Source organism: Zingiber officinale, chromosome 5A (genome assembly GCF_018446385.1).
Source record: "Zingiber officinale cultivar Zhangliang chromosome 5A, Zo_v1.1, whole genome shotgun sequence".
NCBI lineage: Eukaryota > Viridiplantae > Streptophyta > Magnoliopsida > Zingiberales > Zingiberaceae > Zingiber > Zingiber officinale.
This window is the reverse complement of record NC_055994.1, coordinates 146341308-146361457: the sequence shown is the minus strand read 5'-3', so window position 1 is coordinate 146361457 and position 20150 is coordinate 146341308. Positions and strand designations below refer to the sequence as shown.

The following is a 20150-nucleotide window of genomic DNA, read 5'->3' as shown; positions in this document are numbered from 1 at the left end:
AAAATATACAATTTCTATGTTTCATATGCTTTGTGTTTTATTCTTAATTACTACTCTTCTACAGTGTAAAAACTACTTTCTGTAACAGAGAAAGGAATGTTCCATGAAGACTGCAAAATGATGCCTTATTCATGAAGTGACAAAAATGAACACAGGACAGTGAAGCAGGGAAAATGCCATAGAACAAGACAAGTGAGAGAGCTTAGCAGGCAAGCAGATTAATAAGCTGCTTAATGCACCAAACAAGATATAAGTCATTTTTAACAAGCATGTATCACTACTTGAGCATTAAGAATTATTTGCTCAGCTGAAACAAACAAACTACTGCAAGGGCACAAAACTGTCACTATTAATTTGATAGCTGACCTTTTGAAAGGGAAAAGAGAGCATTGCTTCTGCCAAACTTAAGTGTCATACCTTATGAAATCATGAGTTGAATCAGGAAAGTTTATACTACTACATGAGCATCAAGAATTATTTGCACAGCTGAAACAACCAAGCTGCTGCTGGGGCACACAGCCACACAAGCATCACTATTATTTTGATAGCAGGCCTTTTGGAAGGGAAAAGAGAGCATTGCTTCTACCAAACTGAAGGGAAATAATAAATACAATCCTTCCTAAACTCTCCTGGCTCAACTCAAGGTTTCATAAGATATGACACTTCAGTTTGGCAGAAGCAATGATTTCTTTTTCCTCCCAAAAGGTCAGTTATCAAAATAATAGAAACACTTGTGTGGCCAAGCAGTAGCTTGATTTTTTCAGCTGAGCAAGTAATTCTTAAAGTTCAAGTAGTAGTGATAAACTTTCCTGGCTCACCTCATGGTTTCATAAAGTATGACACTTCAGTTTGGCAGAAGCAATGCTCTCTTTTCCCTTCCAAAAGGTCAGTTATCAAACTATTTAGCAATGCTCTCTTTTCCCTTCCAAAAGGTCAGTTATCAAACTAATAGTGACAGTTTTGTGCCCCAGCAATAGTTTGTTTGTTTCAGCGGAGCAAATAATTCTTAATGCTCAAGTAGCAATAAATGCTTGTAAAAATGACTTATTATCTTGTTTGGTGCATTAAGCAGCTTATTAATCTGCTTGCCTGCTAAGCTCTCTCACTTGTCTTGTGCTATGGCATTTTCCCGGCTTTACTGTCCTGTGTTCATTTTTGTCACATCATGAAGAAGGCATCATTTTGCAGTCCTCTTGGAACATTCCCTTCTCTGTTATAAAAAGTAGTTTTTACACTGTAGAAGAGTAACACTTAAGAATAAAACACAAAGCATATGAAACATAGAAATTGTATATTTTCCATTTCTTTTATGAATTGCCCTCCAAGACTTCTCTTTTAAAAATGTGAGCATTTTAGGCCTCTAAAATCTAAATATTTATTTATTTTTCTTAGTGATCAAGGGTTCTTGATCGAAGAATCTTTGTTAATTTGTGGGAGCACTTTTAGTCTATATATTTAATTTAAAAAAAATACAAAGATTGAGATTTTAATGCATGATTTTCATTAACCAAATAATGAATAAACCAATAAAAAAGACTTAAATCAAATAAATAAATAAATATCTACAAAAATAAAAAAAATGTCTGAGTGCTAAAAATATATAGAAAATAAAAAAAATCAAGATTTAATATGTTTGTAAACTTAAAATAAATTTTGAACAAATACTTTATCCTCATATGTTTAGAAAATTCGAGTCTCATCCACCTCGGTACTATTTTAATTATTATTTTTCGTTATTATTATTTTACAATCAAATGATTTTTTTTAGTTTGTATATATGTAGATCAAACTATTAAAGTAAAAGTAAAAGGTAAAAAAAATCCAATCCTTTCTGAAGTTGAAAGATGAAGTTTTTGACTGTTTAGGGGGCGCTTGGTATATATTTGGCAATGGAAATGATAATGAGTTTTAATTGAGGAGTTAATGGCAATAGGAATGATTACTGGATTGATGGTGCTTAGTATATATTCCTGGAATGGATATTATTCCCATTAATATTTCTTGGTTTGACTTAAGTTATGGAATGAGAGTCGGCCAAAATTCTCATTTTACCCTTATAAGCAAAATATAAAAATAATCACACCGAGAGTCATGGACTGAATGATTTTATTAAAAAAACGCAATATGGTGGCAACAATTCTGTCAATAGTCTTGCATAATCAAAGCATCTATCTCGATATCAAAAATGATAGAAGCAAAAAAAGTATTCATCAAATCCAACGACATCACAAACATATTATTCCAAGCAACTGAGTATAAAATCTTCAACTTCAAAGGGATGCAATCTGAATAATAACTCAACCTTCATAGAATCTTTACAAATTACTTGAGCAGCCTTGTACTTGTTCTTACCAACGAAATCATACTTATTCAACATCTAAAGAACTTGTGGCATTTTTGAGGATTTACCTTGAACCCAAGATGACATTTACTCAAATTGTGAGTTAACAGTTTGCATAAATCCCTTAACCTGAGCACTGAGTAACTTGAAGTCAGAATCAACATTTTGTACAACTAAAGTCTTTGCCCTCTTCGAAACTTTTTTAACTCTAGCAACCGATGATTTCTTTTTCTCCTTAGAGTGAGATGCCCTTGATGTAATAGAAGGTTGTTGATTTTGCATCGAATCAACTTCAACTACTTTTTAAGCAAGTGAATTGTCATCTGATATGGTCAACCCAGCATCCACATCAGTGATGTTTTATGCAACCATCATAGGATCTTCCGCAACAAGGCTTGTTGCTCTATCTTTATCATATACCATCTCTAACTCCGAAAAATAAGGGAATGATACATTATAGAGACTTTTAGCGTCATTATGATTCTGTCCAAAAAAATAAAACATAACAATCAATTTAACAAAGTTTGATAGCGCATAATTTGGAACAAAAACCAATAATGACTAATACACATACCTTAATCCATTCAAGATACCATGTTTCTTCACAAGCTATCTTCTTTTCGACATCATTCCAAGTATAACCACTTTGCCTGCACATTTCATTGATGGCATGGAATTTCCTCTTTAAGTTTTTGATCCTAGATTCAATGTGATTGACAGATTTTGTGAAAGTTGGCAGCTTTTGGATCATAATCTTTCTTATCGCGACCATGTAGTTGTTCTTGAACCCTCCGTCTGTTTTCCAAAGAGGATCGGTTGCCATATCTTGCAAACATCTTATTAATATCCAACTGTCCTCTTTCGTCCAGAAAACTTTGTTTTTACCTCTTCCTCGTGCTACATTCTTTCCCACAGATTCCTCAAGATTACTTTCCATTCTACTATCTTGGTCATATAAGAGTCACATAAAATATAATATGAAGGGGAAAGAATGTTACATAATATGACATATAATATAACAATGAAATTACAAGAATATCAAATCTAGTTAAAAGAATGTTAATGACACATAAGAGTTTTTTTTATAGCCAACAAACCAAATGAAACAAACATCAAAATAAGGAGTACACATAAATTTTTTTTACAAAGTTGCATAAATAACAGAACAAACATCACAACAATAAAAGTCATTCTATATCAAATACTTCATTTTTCCAATTGTTAAACATTTGTTGTGCTAAATTATTCCTAAATGCAATCCACTGATTAGTTGGGGCAACTGTACGTATGTATTCCATTTCAGTCCCGCGATCACTATCAGCACCTTCACTTTGTTCATCTTCATCAGGAATACAGTCCTGAGGATCATGGCTCATGAATTTACAGATCAAGTTATGAAGTAAACAACATGCAATGATAATACGAACTTGGGTTTGCATTGGAAAAAATGAAGGGGAAGCTAAGATTTTCCAACGACTCTTCAACAATTCAAAACACCTCTCAATAACATTCCTAACTCTAGATTGCTTCATGTTAAAATATTCTTCGGCTGTCTCGGGATAACGACCTTCCTATTCATTGAGGTGATACCTATGCCCTCGATAAGGTGCTAGAAATCCATCTGAGTTGCAATATCCAGCATCGACCAAATAATAACAGCTTAGGACATTAGTTAATAAATGCAAGTATTCCGAAAATTTGAAACTCTGTCATAATTCTAACTTCAAATAAAAAGTTTTGTTATTTACCTTGGGGGACTTTAAGACCAGATGATCTACTGATGGCATCACAAAGTGCCCGACTATCATGGGCAGAACATTCCCACCCAGGTAACACATATATGAATTGCATTTGTGGCAACACACTCCCAACACATTTGTTACAATCCCTCCTTTTCTTGTGAGATAATGTTGATTTTCTTATAGGGGTGTCAAAAATGAACCCGACCCGACAACCCAACCCGAGTCGACCCGAAAAAAATCAGGTTCGGGTTGGGCATTTTCGGGTTCGGGTCGGGTTCGGGTTGGAGGGTTGGAGAGTAAAAAATTTTCGGGTTGGGTCGGGTTGGGTTCGGGTTGACCCGGGTTGGCTTAAATATAGGGTTTTGTGGATTTTTTTTGGGTTAAATCATATTTTATTTTAAAAATTTAGATATTTTTATGTATATTTGTATGATAATGATGGAGTATTGAGATAAAAGTGAAGAATTATAGGGAAAATAGCCCAAAAAAGTCGTTTTGAATCGGATTTTCAGGTTATATGGGTTGGGTTCGGGTTGATCGGGTTGGTCGGGTTCGGGTTCGGATTCGGGTTTAGGTCTTTTGGGTTGAACTTGGGTTCGGGTCGGGTTCGGGTTGGGTTAAAAAAAAAAAAAAAACTCAACCCGACCCGACCCACTCGAATTGACACCCCTATTTTCTTATTTAGGGGTTGTCACTTGGATAAAAGTACCGTCTAAAGCACCAAACAACCCTATAATAATTTTTAATTATAAGAATTATATATTGAAATAAAAAATACAATTAAACTGAAGAATTATAGGCGATTAAAAAATGCTTACCTTAAATGGTTTCCATCTATCTTCTTCATAGTTATCGCGTATCAGTTCAGGTTTCTTGAGCAATATGTTGTGTAGTTGTAAAATTGCTTGAAGACATAGATTGAAATGACAACTCACTGTCTCCCGACTTCGTTTAAAAAGGAGACTCATCGTTCATTTTTTTTATGATGTGCCAACACGTAGACAAATAAGGCCACAATTTCATCAATGGTGACATTTTTTTGTGGCTTTTAAACCTCCAACATCTTGAACCATATCACACAATATCCTGAATGTTCTCCTTTCCATTCAAAGTTCACTAATACTTATTTCATCGCTCTCTTTTGTAAGGTTGAACATCCATTTCACACGTGCAATCGATTTATTCTCCCTACTTTTTATTTGACGAATCCTACTTCGACGATATGCAAGTATTGCAATTTGATAAAGTATGACAACCAAAGGGTTCCTTGAGCATTCCATACATATTCCACAAAGTGCATAATAATCTACGTCTTCTATAGTTTAACGATGGTCGTGCCATGTTTATCTGCATTATATAACAACCGATGTCACCAATAATGAGTCAGAACCAAAACCATACATGAATAAATATCATACAACTTAATCTCAACATTTTAGATAAAAAAACATGTAACCTCATTGACTTATGTCTCCTACATAGAAAATTGGATTTAAACAGTGGTTCAAGTTAAACCAAGGTATAGAAAAGTGATATAAATTTAGGTAATAATTAAATAGTTTGTATGATTTTTTTTTCTTTTTCTTCTATGAGTTCTTTACTTTTCTGCATTATTAAAATTTACTAGGTTATATATTCAGAATTCTTGATCTAAATTTGTTCACCACTATCCTAAATATCAGGCCTTAGAAATTCAGTTGGAACGATATGTTTCACAAAGGCAATTATAAATCAAATAAAGAGAAGAGATCTTCTTACCCATTGGTTCATTAGGAATAAGCAAGTACCGTGAAATATTGGTTCATCGTCGTAGATTAGTAGAAGCAACAAGCTCTTGATCTAAACAAAACCTGATGAATAGAATTTGCATGACCTCTCAACTTTAATTTTTTACATGATTAAAGGAAATGTGTATGCTTTAGCAATTAATTAATGTCAATGCGTACAAAACTAAATGCATTGACATTTTACATACGACAAGTTACACAATTAATTTTATTGATCCGTACACATAAAGAAATTGCCTGCCACAACTTACCAAGGGTGGTCGAGTGGAAGAGGCGTTGGCGGCCAAGCAGAGAGGACGAGAAGAGGGGGGTCGGGGAAGAAGAAGCGCGGGCGATCGGGGAAGAAGAAGTGCGGGCGACCGGGGAAGCAGAGCCACGGGCGAGGTCGTGGAAGAAGAATCGCGGGTGGGGACGGGGAAGAAGAAGCACCGATGACCGGGAGGGCAGCCGTGGAAGCAGTCGTAGGTGGGCCGATGAGCGGGGAAGTAGAGACGCGGCGGCGAGCGAGGAAGAATGACGCTAAGATGAAACACGAAAAGCAAAAGAGAAAAAAAGAAAAGAAGAAAAGGTTCGGAGGAGGGGGTTGAGCCGTAAAAAAACAAACGAATAGGGAGTAATGAGTTTAACGATAACCTAGGGATGAGTAGATTATGAAATTAGGGGTATCAAATCCATATTTTGATTCCGATTCCCATCTATCAAGCATCAAGAATGGGAATAAAACAGATTTCATTTCCATTCCAACATCCTAAACCTGCCTACCAAGCACCTTCTTAATTTCAACTTTCAAATATAAAATTTTTGCACTTTAATTTCTTTTTATAACTACATACTGCAAGAGCCAAACGACGAACGGAACAAAATAATTATGAAAAACGAAGACATAAAGATATATTATTAATCTTTCATAGGGTCATATTTAAAGTTTATATACTTTTAATCTACATTGCAATTTAAATTAAATTTATTATACAAATATAAATTAGTTAAAATCTTAAAAAACATAGATGATTTTTTTTTTTAAAAAATAAATATAGTTTATTCTCACAAATTTAATGGTAATTTATGCTGTATTAAATGATTAAGCAGGCCGCAGCCCAATCTGTTGTGGCCCAACCTGGTAATGGAAGTATTATTACAATTTTGCCATTGAATGAAAACCCTAGATGGATAGGGGAATGGACGAGCATTTCATCTACAAATAGCCTCCGCCGCCGCCTTCTTCACGTTGTTCCTCTGTGCACGAGGAAAGCAAGGGGAGGTGGATCGATGGTGTCGCTCAAGCTTCAGAAGCGGCTCTCCGCTAGTGTCCTCAAGTGCGGCAGGGGGAAGGTCTGGCTCGATCCCAATGAGGTCAGCGAGATCTCCATGGCCAATTCCCGTAAGGACCACAACTCCTTTTCTCTTAGGTTCAATCTTCACCTTGAACTTGATCAATACGAGAGGAAGGTGCCGTCTTTTAAATTTTAATTCAGTTTGCTTGGCCTTGGCTGTAGCTATTGCTTTGCTTTTGACTGTTTCGTTCTTGGTTTTGTTTTGGCCTGAGATTGCCTCATTTTACATGTTCATAGGTTCATTTAGTCGTCGTACACTTGAAACCTGAAGACCTTTTCTTGCGTTTGTTCAGTATCCTATGCCAATATCTTGACATTCTTAAAATATGTTTTAATTTTGTTATTTATCTATAAGATTATTAGTTTTTGTATGGTGAAAAAGTTTTCCGCTTAAAGTTTTCGCCTTTCAAATCATGACTACACGCTATGTTTCTTATATTGTTTTTTTTTTTTTTTTGCTTTCCCGTGAACTTTGATATGTGTCGAGATCTATGGCCAGTGAATTGTCATCTGTATTAGTTTTTAACTGTAACTGAGGCTTGTCTCAATTCAAAGAAATGGAGCGAATACGAAGGAGAAGAAATGAAGTGAGAGGAATGAGATTATATCACTTTAGAGGATCAAATTAAAGGAGTGGCAGGGAGCTTCTTCCCTGCCCAATGCAATGGAGGTCGGTGCGTTAGCACATTATCCTTCTTGGTTGCTTAGTGACCTGACCATTAATTAAGGAGAATACAAGTGTTCTCTCTTGTAACCCCTTTTATTCTATCAAATGTTATATGTTTCCCAGCCTTTTAGGGTGTCACATTCTTTCACCCATGCATCATTAGTTTATGCCAGACCTACATGGACTCAAAGCAACGTTGAGCAAATTTTCTGGTAATGTTAACTATTAATTTCATGGGATATTCAAATGGATTGGTAGGTGGCTTGAATTTGTGCTGTGTGGATTAATAATATTTTCTGGCATTAATCTTACATGATTTTGTAACAATTTGAAAATGTAGAGAAGGAAAATATAGAAAAAAATTAGTTATGGACCAGAACTTCATTTTTCTGTGGGAGCATCGCGACTTGGGTATTTCCTGATGAATTTTCATTATAATGAATTTCAATAACAAGCCCTTCAAGACTAGTCTCTTGAATATCCACCATCACCTCACCTCTTTTTTCTCATGCTGCATTATCTATTGCAGTAGCTGTAAATTTTTTTTCCAACTATCTAACCCATATCCTTTATCCAACTTCATCAAATTCATGAGCCAACTTGTTACTTGTGTGGGTTTACAAACTGGCACTTAGACATAGTCAGAAATGACCTAAATGTGGAACTGAATCCTAGTTCTTGCTGACTCGTGTTCCAATTCATGCACTTGTGATTTGTGAATTCTAATTGGTTTCATGAGTCCATTCAGCGCTAGTTGACTTATGTGGCTGCGGAGCCAACTTATGCTTGTTAAGCATTTAGCTGTCTAGTTTTTCTATTCTGTCTGTTCTTGTTTAACAGGCATAATCTCTTACTCAACTTTATTTTTCTTGTTTGCTGTCTTCATCTTGCCTTGTTCTACAACAGTCCTTTTCTTCTCTAGTGTCTTCATCCTTCAACTTTTCACCATAGTGCTATCTTCTTATCAGCTGTCTATCTTCTATTTTGTCCTGTATTTGTCAGTCGCCTAGTTCAGATTTGGCTTCTACTGTACTTCTGAATTCTAAATGTCAGATGCATGCTGAAATTTTCATTCTTGTTCTATGGTAATTCTGTGGCATCTGCCTTACTTTGTTGCTTAATTGTGACTTTTAGTTGTTTATCCCAGTGTCTCTTGAGAGTTTTAATTGTTTCCTTGCCTATAGTTCTTAAAGCTTACAGTATACATAGTCTCATTAAACTCCAGCAAGCATCTGCTTTGCACTTTGACTGAAATAATTCTATAAACGAATATGATTCTATTACTTTTGCACTTTGTAATAATTTGTAGACAATTGAGTTTATGATATGGGTTAAAAAATATTTATACTAGTTTATGTGGGGAACATGAGACTGACAACCTTGCCCTATTCATGGCTTACATTTACTTCTTTTGATTCTACTATACCTGTTTGTTTTGACATCAGATTCCTTTTGAACTATCATCATTTTTCATATTTAAAACATTGGAAAATGTTGATGGTCCATCAACATAGAGATTTACTTGAGTTTTTAAAGAACCCTTCTGAATTTTCAACATTAGCAAAATTACACAAAATGACTTCTAGAGTTTGTCTGATCGTCATTTGATTTCTACATACTAATACTGTTGTTTGAAGAGTAGCTAAACTTTTCATGTTGAAATGAAGTTTCCCCTATGAACACTGTAAACATGCTCTTGTTTTTTCTGGTGGTACTAGGACTGGCCAAACCGATTCAATTTAGCCCTCATAGCAATTGTCTATGTTATTTCCAACACATGCTGTGTGAGTGAAAAGACTCATTTGGAATGAGAGATACTCTTTGGATCATTATTTATTATCAAATCATATTATGTCCCAGCTTTGGGGTATAGTTTTAGGGTTTGAAAATTTTTAATTCAAGTTGTCATGGTCTAAAACAGCCCTCAGCCTTTTTCACCTGGATTTGGGATTGCCATTTATGGTTTTGAGTCATTGTTTGCATTAGTGGACATAATTTGGTTATTTATGATTGGAACATTCACTTTGAAGTTGTTCAAAATTTAAATATTCTCAAACCGAAGATTTTCAACGGCAGGCCAAAATATTAGGAAGCTCGTGAAAGATGGTTTTATCATAAGGAAGCCAACCAAAATTCATTCACGTTCTCGTGCAAGGAGGGCCTTAGAGGCAAAGAGAAAAGGCCGACACTCTGGATACGGTAATTATCTATATTCTAAAAAATTCTCTACTTAGCATTCAGTTAATATTTTTTTTCCTCCATATTGCAGGTAAGCGCAGGGGTACAAGGGAAGCAAGGCTTCCCACAAAGGTACTTTGGATGCGCAGGATGCGAGTCTTGAGGCGCTTGTTGAAAAAGTACCGTGAATCCAAGAAGATCGACAAGCACATGTACCACGATATGTACATGAAAGTAAAAGGTAATGTATTTAAGAACAAACGGGTCCTCATGGAAACTATCCACAAATCTAAAGCCGAAAAGGCCAGAGAGAAGACTTTGGCAGATCAATTTGAAGCTAAGCGAGCCAAGAGCAAGGCTAGCAGAGAAAGGAAGATTGCTAGGAGGGAGGAACGCCTTGCTCAGGTGCAATATGATTTCTTTAGTTTTTCTTTCATTACAATTGGTCATGCCGCTCGGATTTGTTCTAGTGGATTAATTCGTCCATTGTCATGTTTGATAAACAAGAATGATAAACAATTTTTTACCATGTTCTCAGCTCCTTGACTGACAAACTGTTCCATCTCTCTTGTTTTGCTTACTTTTCTGTGTTGATTTTGCGGAAAATAGGGTCCTGCAGATCGCCCCGCCGCTGCACCTCCTGTTGCCCAAACAGAGTAAGCCTATTGTTCTTTGCCTATTACGCATAAAGTCTACCTATTTTGTTCATACAGTGATGGTGGTTTGCTATCCATGCAGAGCTCCCAAGAAAGCTAAGAAGTAGAGTATCGGTGGTTGCAGAATAGGTTCACGGGGACGACGTAGTTCCTTACCTGCTCTTCAAGCAGTAACATGTCGGGAAAACACTGTTAGATTTTTTTTTATTTGCTTCGAAAATCCATGTTTTGCTTCGGTGGACTTGAAACCAATTTCTATTTTCTAATGCTGGTATTGAATTTTGGTTGATTGACTGTGTCCTGTGGTTGCAGCCTTTATATTTGTACTTCATTATAACAAATGTTCTGCCTTTGTATGTCTGCTGCCTTTTTCTTTGTGGATTTTAGGAAAGATATATATAATTATAATTATTATTTTTAAATATTTGGTATAATATAAAATTGTCGTTCAGTAATTTTTGCAGGATTTTAAGTCATTTATCATAAGCTGTTCATTTATCTTATTCTAGAGTGATAGGTAGGCTTGGTGTGAAAAAATATATTCTATAAGAACTAAATATGAGAAGATTTTTTAAAAACATTTTTTATTATTACACTCGAACATTAAAATAGTTTTTTTTTCTCTATAATTTTTTAGAATGTGCTTTTATTAATAAATTGTTGTTTGCCAAAGAAATACAATTCTGATATTCCTACACGATGTATCATAAAAAAAATCAAATATAATCTTCTGTTAAGACTTTTATTTCGGCAAATTATTAAAGAGGGCACTTAGTTTATTTTTGGCTAAAAAACACGCTACTACTCTGATAATTCACTTTTGTCTCTTCTATTTACTCTCTCAATTGTATGTAATATGTAATTAATGCATGCACTTTCCTCTCTGAATTATCTTCTCCTTTTCCCACTAAAATTAATTTAAATCCTCTAAATTTATTTTTATTTTTATTTTAAAATTTCGATAAAAAATTTAAAAATATATAAAAGAAAATTAATAAAACATCAAAATTATATTAAAATATTTTTAATATCTAATTAGAAAAATTAATAAATTAAAGTTAATGAAGATTATGTTATTAATAAAAATAACAATAAAAATAAAAAAATTTGGTGCTAGTCTTTAAAAATCAACAACGTAGCACAAATATCAATATTGTTGTGATATTAGTTTCAGAAGACCATCACTACAGTTCTCTAGATGTCGAGTCAACTGTTGCGCCTCAACGCATTTCGGGGAGAACCAACTAGCTCTAGGTTCGAGTGGTGTTTCACCTCTAACCACAACTCATCCGCTGATTCTTCAACATCAGTCGGTTCGGACTTCCATTTATTTTCACCCAAACTTCATCCTGATCATGGATAGATCACCGAGGTTCAGGTCCATAAGTAATGACAATTGTCCTATGAAGACTCACTTTCGCTACGGCTCCGGTAAAGTTTCAAATCATTTTGAACATTGTTGGGAGAATCTTAAAACATAGGTGACTCAAATTTTTAAAAATATGAAATGAGATGGAAGAGGTGAGTGTGTAGAAGAGAGATATAGACATATAGTGAGAAATTAGGATCATGTGTCTCGTACACAAGGTTATAGACCTATACCAATTGATACAAAGTTTGAAACTTTCTAAACTTTTGCAATGCTAGAAATCTTTTATGATGATAACGGAGGACACTCTTAGACTCTAGGGTACTGTATAAACCAACACGAGTTGGAATGAGTTAGATTACGACTCTCTAGGTCCATTAATGGGTTTGACCAAAACTCATTGATAGACTTAAATGACTTGAATTTCTAAATTTTTGTAATGAGATGGAAGTGTAGAGTGTGTAGAAGGTAGATATGGTGAGAAATCTGACTTCCTACATGAAGTTATAAGCCCTTGTCAAATGATACAAAGTCTGAAACTTTCTAAATGTTAGTAATAACCCTAGTACCAATTATGAGATAATTGTAAATAACTCATTTTTGTATCATATTTTATTATTAATAAAAGACAAAGTTGGTTATTATATTTATTTTAGTTCAGTGCCGATTGAATAAGTATAATAATGTCCTTTGGTAGTAAGTTCTTATCTATAACATATTAATTGGTTGAATTGATAGTGAAATATTGTAGATATACATAAAATATTACTCTTAACTATTCTTAGTCAAGCATTAATATACAAAGACAATATTAATGCATTGAAACTAGCATGCAGGTCAACGGATAACTTTATCTCACAAGTCATGAATATGAGATATCAAATTGACACATGTGTATATATTAGAGAATATGTACAGAATGATCCGCCATGAGAATGTTTCATGGATCATTATATGAGTGTCATAAACATTCTCATGTGACTATTGGTATGAATATTCCTTAGACTTGAAGTCACTAGGGTTCCCTATATAAGAAGTTGTATACTTTGGTATCGGCAAACGTCACCTGTAACAAGGTGGACAATAAAGTTGATCATTGGGTATGCAATGAATTATGCGGAGTGATATGAGTGATGTAGATGAGATCTATCCCTTCTATATGACGAAAGCGATATCTGTAGGCCCCTTGATTAGTAGGACATAAGAAAGCATGGACATGCTCAAATGAGTCAATATGAGATATTGAGCTTATTTGATTGAGTGTGTCTACTTAGAGATCAAGAAACACAAAGGTTGATAAGAAGATAACACGACCTATGCCTCATTGGTCAATCTAGATATCAAGGATAGAGGAACCAAGTCATACAAGATAATAGCCACGGGAAGGCTAGGTCGGATCTCGACTTTCTCGTCACTTGGGTAGCAATGATGCTTTGCTAGATTTCACTCATTGCTTATGTATCTAAATGTTGATTTGGATACATGCCAACGTTATGAGAACCTATTAGGTTACACAGAAAGAACAAGTAGATTTGGAGATTGATTCATATAATGAATAATTGGATTAAGTCTAATCCGAATTGGACTTATTAAATTAGATCCAATTGGATATAATTATTGGGTTGAGTCCAATTCAAACTAAACTCAAGGAGTCCATTCGAATTAATGAAATACTGATTCATTGAATTCGAAATTGCATGAGATTAATTAAGTTAGACTCAAGTGAATCTAACCATATGGTTTCAATAAAATCCGAATTAGACTTGAGTTAGACTCAAGTGAATTTATTCACTAAAGAGGATTAATGGAGATTAATTCATTCGCTTGAATTAGAAGAATTTCAAAATTAATTATTCATTTAATTTTGAAATTGAATTCAAAATGATGAGTTCAAAGGTGGTCCTGAATGGAATGTTAAGTCTCATTAATTGAATTAATGCTCATTATTCATTGGATGAAGTACAAAAACATTTTTCTCTCATTTTGATAGGGTAGATTTACCTTCTTCTTCCTCTTTTTCTCTTGCATTGGCCGAAACTCACCTTCTTGGTTGCTAGCACAACCTTAGGTAGTTGTCCTTCTCCACTTTGTGAGTTTATGAGACAAACAGAGACACTTGCTCATGTGGATACCGAAAGAGGCACGGACACTTGATCGTACTGAGATCCGAGCTGTCGGATGATCGTGTGCACGCATCAAAGGTATAGCCTTCTTATGATGTAAAACTTAGTATATATTGTTATTTTATTTCCCTTCGCATGGATCTTCTGGAGGAACTAGATATTTTCATTGCGCTTTAGCGTGTTTAGTGCTCTAGTAATGCTGAGAATCTTTTACGATGATAACGGAGGGTACCCTTGGACTCCAGGGAGTTGTATAAACTTATAGAAGTTGAAATGAGTTCGATCAAATCTCTCTAAGTCCATCAATGAGTTTTGATCGAAATCCATTGATAAACCTAAATTATTGGGACACTTCGGATCTAGAAGGGGTAGAGAATAGCTCTCTCGCTTCACTTCGATGGTGATGTGCAACAGAATGGACTCAAAGTAATGCTAACAAAGAGATATGCTTGGTATTCAACTTAAGAAGATGTGACTAATCTAAGGATACATGTCTATCACACTCTCCATTATGAAATACACTCTTTCTCAGAACAATCCGGAGGTGGAGAAACCTCTACAACTCAAAAATAAGAAATATAACTCGAAACAAGAATTAAATACATAAATACCCATGAAAAACTTTCTTGCTTGATCTCTTTTATAAGCTTCGAAGTGTAGCAACACTTCATCCCTAAGCTTCCAAGAATTGGCGGAGAAGATGGAGCGGAGCGATGATGTTGAATAGTGCACGTGAACACCTTTAATCGGACTCACAACGACTAGTTTTCAAGCGTAATCTATTTCCCTAATCGATTATGCCTTCCTAACCGATTAGGAAGCTCTCTGTTCGCACTAAAGTAGTCCATAAGCAATTAAGCCTCCCGACTTAATTTCTTACCAAACATTCTGTTTCTCACAGAATGGAGCAAGCGATTTAGCTCCCTTCTGTTTCTCGCGATTCCAAGCTTAAACGATTAGGGTAATCACTTAAGTTAATGCAATCAATTAGCCTAATCAATTACCAAACCCTAACTTTCAAACCTAAGTCTAAGGTTCCTTCACTCAACATCTAATCAACTGTGACCTGTTGGGACTCTTTCTTGCCTAGCATCCAGTCAACCTTGACTTCCTGGGACTTCTCCACCAAGTGTTCGATCAATCTTTTGACCCCACTTGAACTTTTCTCCTCGTGCTAAGTGTCTGGTCAACCTTAACCCACTTGGACTTTTCTCCTCTAGCCAAGTGTATAGTGAATCTTGACCCACTTGGACTTTCCACCCCGTGTCAAGTGTCCGGTCCTCCATGACCCACTTGGACTTCTAAACACCAGGTGTCCGATCAACCTTAACCCAAATGGATTTCCTCATGCTTGGCTTCACTCACCAGAGTTTTTTATCACCTAGGTTTACTCACTAGGATTTCCATTTGCCTAGCTTCACTTACTACTCACTAGGGTTTTCCACTTGTCTTTACTCACCAAGACTTTTATCTGTCTAGTTTCACTCACCAGGACTTTTCAACTTCCTGACTTTACTCACCAGGACTTTCCATCACCTAGCTTCATTCACTATAATTTTTTTTCTTCTGCCAACCTTCCCATTGGTCTTGCCCTTGCCTAACCTCTAATTAGGATTTTCCAGTCAAGTATCCAGTCAACCTTGACCTACTTGATTCTTCTTCACATTGAATTAGTCAACCTTGACTAATCTCCTCAAATGGATAATTGCACATGCAATTTTCATATATACATCAAGACTTAAGTTTGAGTAAACTCTGTTGGGGTTGCAAGGTTGCAAACATAGTCCCACATTGAAAACACATGGGAAAGATCATGGGTTTATAAGAGAAAAGATATCTCTATTGGCATGAAACCTTTTGGGTACAATCCAAGAGCCGACACCAGACACCATGCAGAAAGTCCTAGTTGCGGCTAGGCATGAGGATTTTGGGGAGAGCCCAAGAGCAAAGGCATGAGGATTTAGGCCCAAAGTGGACAATATCATGTCATTGTAGAGATATTTAAAATTCTTTTCGATCCTACAAACTCAAGCTTAGTCAAACTAGTCAACCTTGATCTAGGGTAGGTAAAGTTATAATCGCGTGCCAACTAGTACAAACTATGATGCTGATTTTTGAAGACTAGCATCAAAGAGCAGCACCACAATGTTGGTCAAAACCAACATTGTGATGTTGATTTCAGAAACCAACACCATTATGGTGCTGGCCTTTGGAATCTAGGAGTGTAAACGAGCCATGTCGCTCGTAAGTTATTTGAGTCTTGGCTCGAAAAAAAATCTGTTCGAGTTCACTTGATTAAGTTAACGAGCCGTGCTCGAGCCTAATTCTCGAAAACATTATCGAGTCGAGCTCAAGCTTAACAGTATTTGATTCGTGAGTTTGCGAACATATATGCTTAGAGGCTCGTGAACGTATTTGTTAAGAGAATCACGAACATGTTCATTAAGGGGCTCGCGAACATGTTCATTAAGAGGCTAGTTTATCTTATTATATATATATATATATATATATATATATATATATATATATATAATAAATATAATTATATATTATTAATTATTATAGCTAATTAGTTTAAACGAGCTCGAATTAAGCTTGTTTAATTTTTAAATGAATTTTTTTTAGCCGAACTCAGACTATTTAATTTTATTACAAGTTGAGCTTTAGCTTAAGAACTAAAGTTCGAATCGAACTCGAGTCAAGCTCGAGCTTTGGGATAAACAACTGAGTCCAAGCTAGAGCCTCTTACTGTTCGGCTTGGCTAAGTTCGATTGCACTCCTATCAGAAGCTAGCGACATTAGTGGTTAAGTTGCGTTGTTGGTTTTTGAAGACAAGCACCACCATGAGCACATACATTAGATTCCCCGTATGCTTAAAAGTCATGTGATCGATGTGACAAAAGATACATCAGCCATATGAAATCTAATGTACTATCTTAATGCTCCATCTCCATTCGTATTTTCTTCTGTACCTTAATCTGCAATGCATATACGAAATTGTGCTCTAATGCCATGGTGATCAAAAGTAGTGTAGAGTTCGAGGGCAGGGATCCTCTGGTCCAGGATTCCTGAACCAATCATGGACCCTTACATGTTTATTGGATGGATGGACTGTACCCTACCTGTTAAATAGGTGGGGTCCAGTTCATTCCACCAATGAACATGCAGGACCTTCTGTGGTCCAGAAGATTCTGGACCAGAGGATCTGACCTCATAGTTCGACGGGACCAATGCAGGAGGACTAGCCTACGAACGCATCTATGTCACTTAATTTTTAACACCAATTTCAATTTCTTAAACCTTTCTCGAAGGATAGCGAATGGAAGTTGATTGAGAAATTAATGAATGTCATAATATATTTTCTTATTATAGCATTAATAAGTAAGACACAGAGAGGACTATTGGATATAGAACTTGGTAAAGAACAAATACCTGCTCAATAAAAACAAATCACAATATGACCAATACGAGATGTCAGATATCAATGTGAGTGTTCTATTTATTTTTATAATTATTGTATTTTTATCATTGAGAATTATATGCTACTTATTTTTTCATTTAGTATACTGTACTCAAATTTAAAATTATAGATTTGACTCTGTCGGTAGGTTGATCATGCTATCTCGTGACGATATATTTATGGAGCAAGTCATCACATTTAATTCAGAAATGTGTAAACTAGATCTCTTTAAATTTAAAATTCTGGATCCACCCTAATTACGTACCATAGTAATTTTTATTTTATTTTATTATTTTTATTAATAAAATCAGTTTTAATTATTTATTTTATTTTATTAATCATTTATAATTAGAGATTAAAATAGAAGATATTAAATAAATATTTTTGATGTTTTATTAATTTTTTTTATATTTTAATTTTTTTTATTAAAGTTTTAAAATTAAAAAAAAGTATTAACAAATTTAGACTGTTTAAATTAATTTTAAAGAGAAGAGAAGAGAAGAGAAGAGAAGAGAGAGGCAAATGAATTGATTAATTAAATGTTACATTCAACGGGGATATAATAAGAATCTAAGTGCATTATTAGGAAGAATGAAATTTGAGTGTCTTTTGGACAAAATTAAATTTGAGGTGCGCCCTTTAGAAATTTCTTTTATTTTATATTTAATTTTAAATTATTTACATATGATTATATTCTTTTATATTTAATTTTTCTGTTAAAAAATAATGAATAATTATATTGGAGAATAAAAAAATACACTAACGTTTGTTTAGTAGAATGTAATCCAGCTTATAATATAATAAAAATTATATTATAAAATTAATATAATAAAATTTATATTATAAAATTGATTATTTTATTTGATATAATTTTAAAGTCTTAATATAATATAATATAATATAATATATATTACAAAAGGTAATGAAATTTTATAATTTAGATTACAAATCAAATATTATGTAATTGGATTACATATGAAATCATCGTTGAACTAACATTTAAATAGTAAATATGTTCGTAGTTCATTTTCGACATCAATCGATCATCGACGATTCCTTCCACACCCCGCCATCGCCATCGACCGGCCACCGCTGCCGCCAGTCGCTGGCCGGTCGCCACCAGTCGCCAGTCACCAGTCGGTCGTTGCCGGCCACCAATCACTGACCGACCATCGTCGATCACCGGGCAACCGCCACCGACCACCTCTGAGCACCGTCGTCGGTCATGATCGTCGACCACTGCCTCCGATAGAGGTACGATGTCAACTTCCGACAGGGACGGATTTAGAAATTAGAATTATACTGGGCTATAATTTTAGATAGATTCTTGTCTTAATATGTATAATTTGGTCTCAAATAATTAAAATGATAAGTGTTGATTAAAAGAAATGATAGAACACTCAGTTTAACTTTTAATTTTTCCCTCATTTTAATCATGTTAAATAAATATCAATATTAACTCATATTTAATATCAATTATATACCCATTTTTTTTTAAATAATGATACAATATATATATATATATATAAAGACAAATACACTCATTTATATGTATAGAATTATCTTAAAGATTTGTCTACTATATCTTTTTTGAGTTCATAAAAAAATACTTTATCATTTTAATATAATCCTAAATAACATGAGTAATTAATTTTTAGAATTATTAAATTAATTAAATAATTTAATCAATTTAAATCATTTAATTTTATTTTTATTAAATCATTTACAATTTACACTCTTAATTACTTGACAACTTAAATTCACATTTAAATTATTTTCTAATTACCAATAAATTAAAATTATTCTCAATCAATCAAAACTTTTTTGAATTACCATATTTAATTAATTAATCTGTACCCTTTTAGTTTCTTTTATTTTGAACCAAAAATTAGTTTGTACTCACATTTAATTAAACTTTTCTTCTTTTCCCTTCCTTTTCTCCATTGCGATGCAAACTAGTGGAAACTCTTGTTGCTTTTTTGCTTTCCCTTCGTTTTCTCCCTCAATAAAAACTTCAGAACCTCAAAGGAAAGAAAACTTCTGTTACTTTTTATTCTTTTCCTTTCATATTCTCCTTACAATGTAAAATCAATAGAAACTTCAGAACCTCGGATGATGGAAAACTTCCGTTGTTTCTTCTTCTTTCCCTTTCATCCTCTCCCACGTTTTAACCGGCGATGATCACTCAATAGAGGCAACCAGGGAATGATCTAGGAAGAACTGGGTTATAGCCAAGGATAGCCCTTGCTTGGATCCGTCTTCGACCTCCGATAAAAATCATAGGATATTTTTATTATTTTATAATAATATAAATATATAGTAATATAATAAAATTCTATTATATTACAAGTATCCCTAATTAAACGTAGCATAATGTAGTATAGAGATGCATTGTATCGTTTAATAAAAATATTTAATAAAATAATTGACACTTTGGCTTTGTATTTTTAAATTGCACATTATACTTTGTATTTTATGATGCATTTTTTCAAT

At 34.3% G+C, this 20150-nt stretch overlaps 1 protein-coding gene across 1 annotated transcript; it reads left to right on the top strand.

The window, feature by feature from the left end:
* The first annotated feature begins 7046 nt into the window (after positions 1-7046).
* Positions 7047-11061, top strand: LOC121982277 (60S ribosomal protein L19-3-like). The gene is made up of 5 exons (XM_042535263.1): positions 7047-7251; positions 9948-10070; positions 10141-10454; positions 10659-10705; positions 10788-11061. The coding sequence occupies exons 1-5, from the start codon at positions 7140-7142 to the stop codon at positions 10810-10812; spliced, it is 621 nt and encodes a 206-aa protein (XP_042391197.1). The 5' UTR covers positions 7047-7139; the 3' UTR covers positions 10813-11061.
* Positions 11062-20150: the final 9089 nt, after the last annotated feature.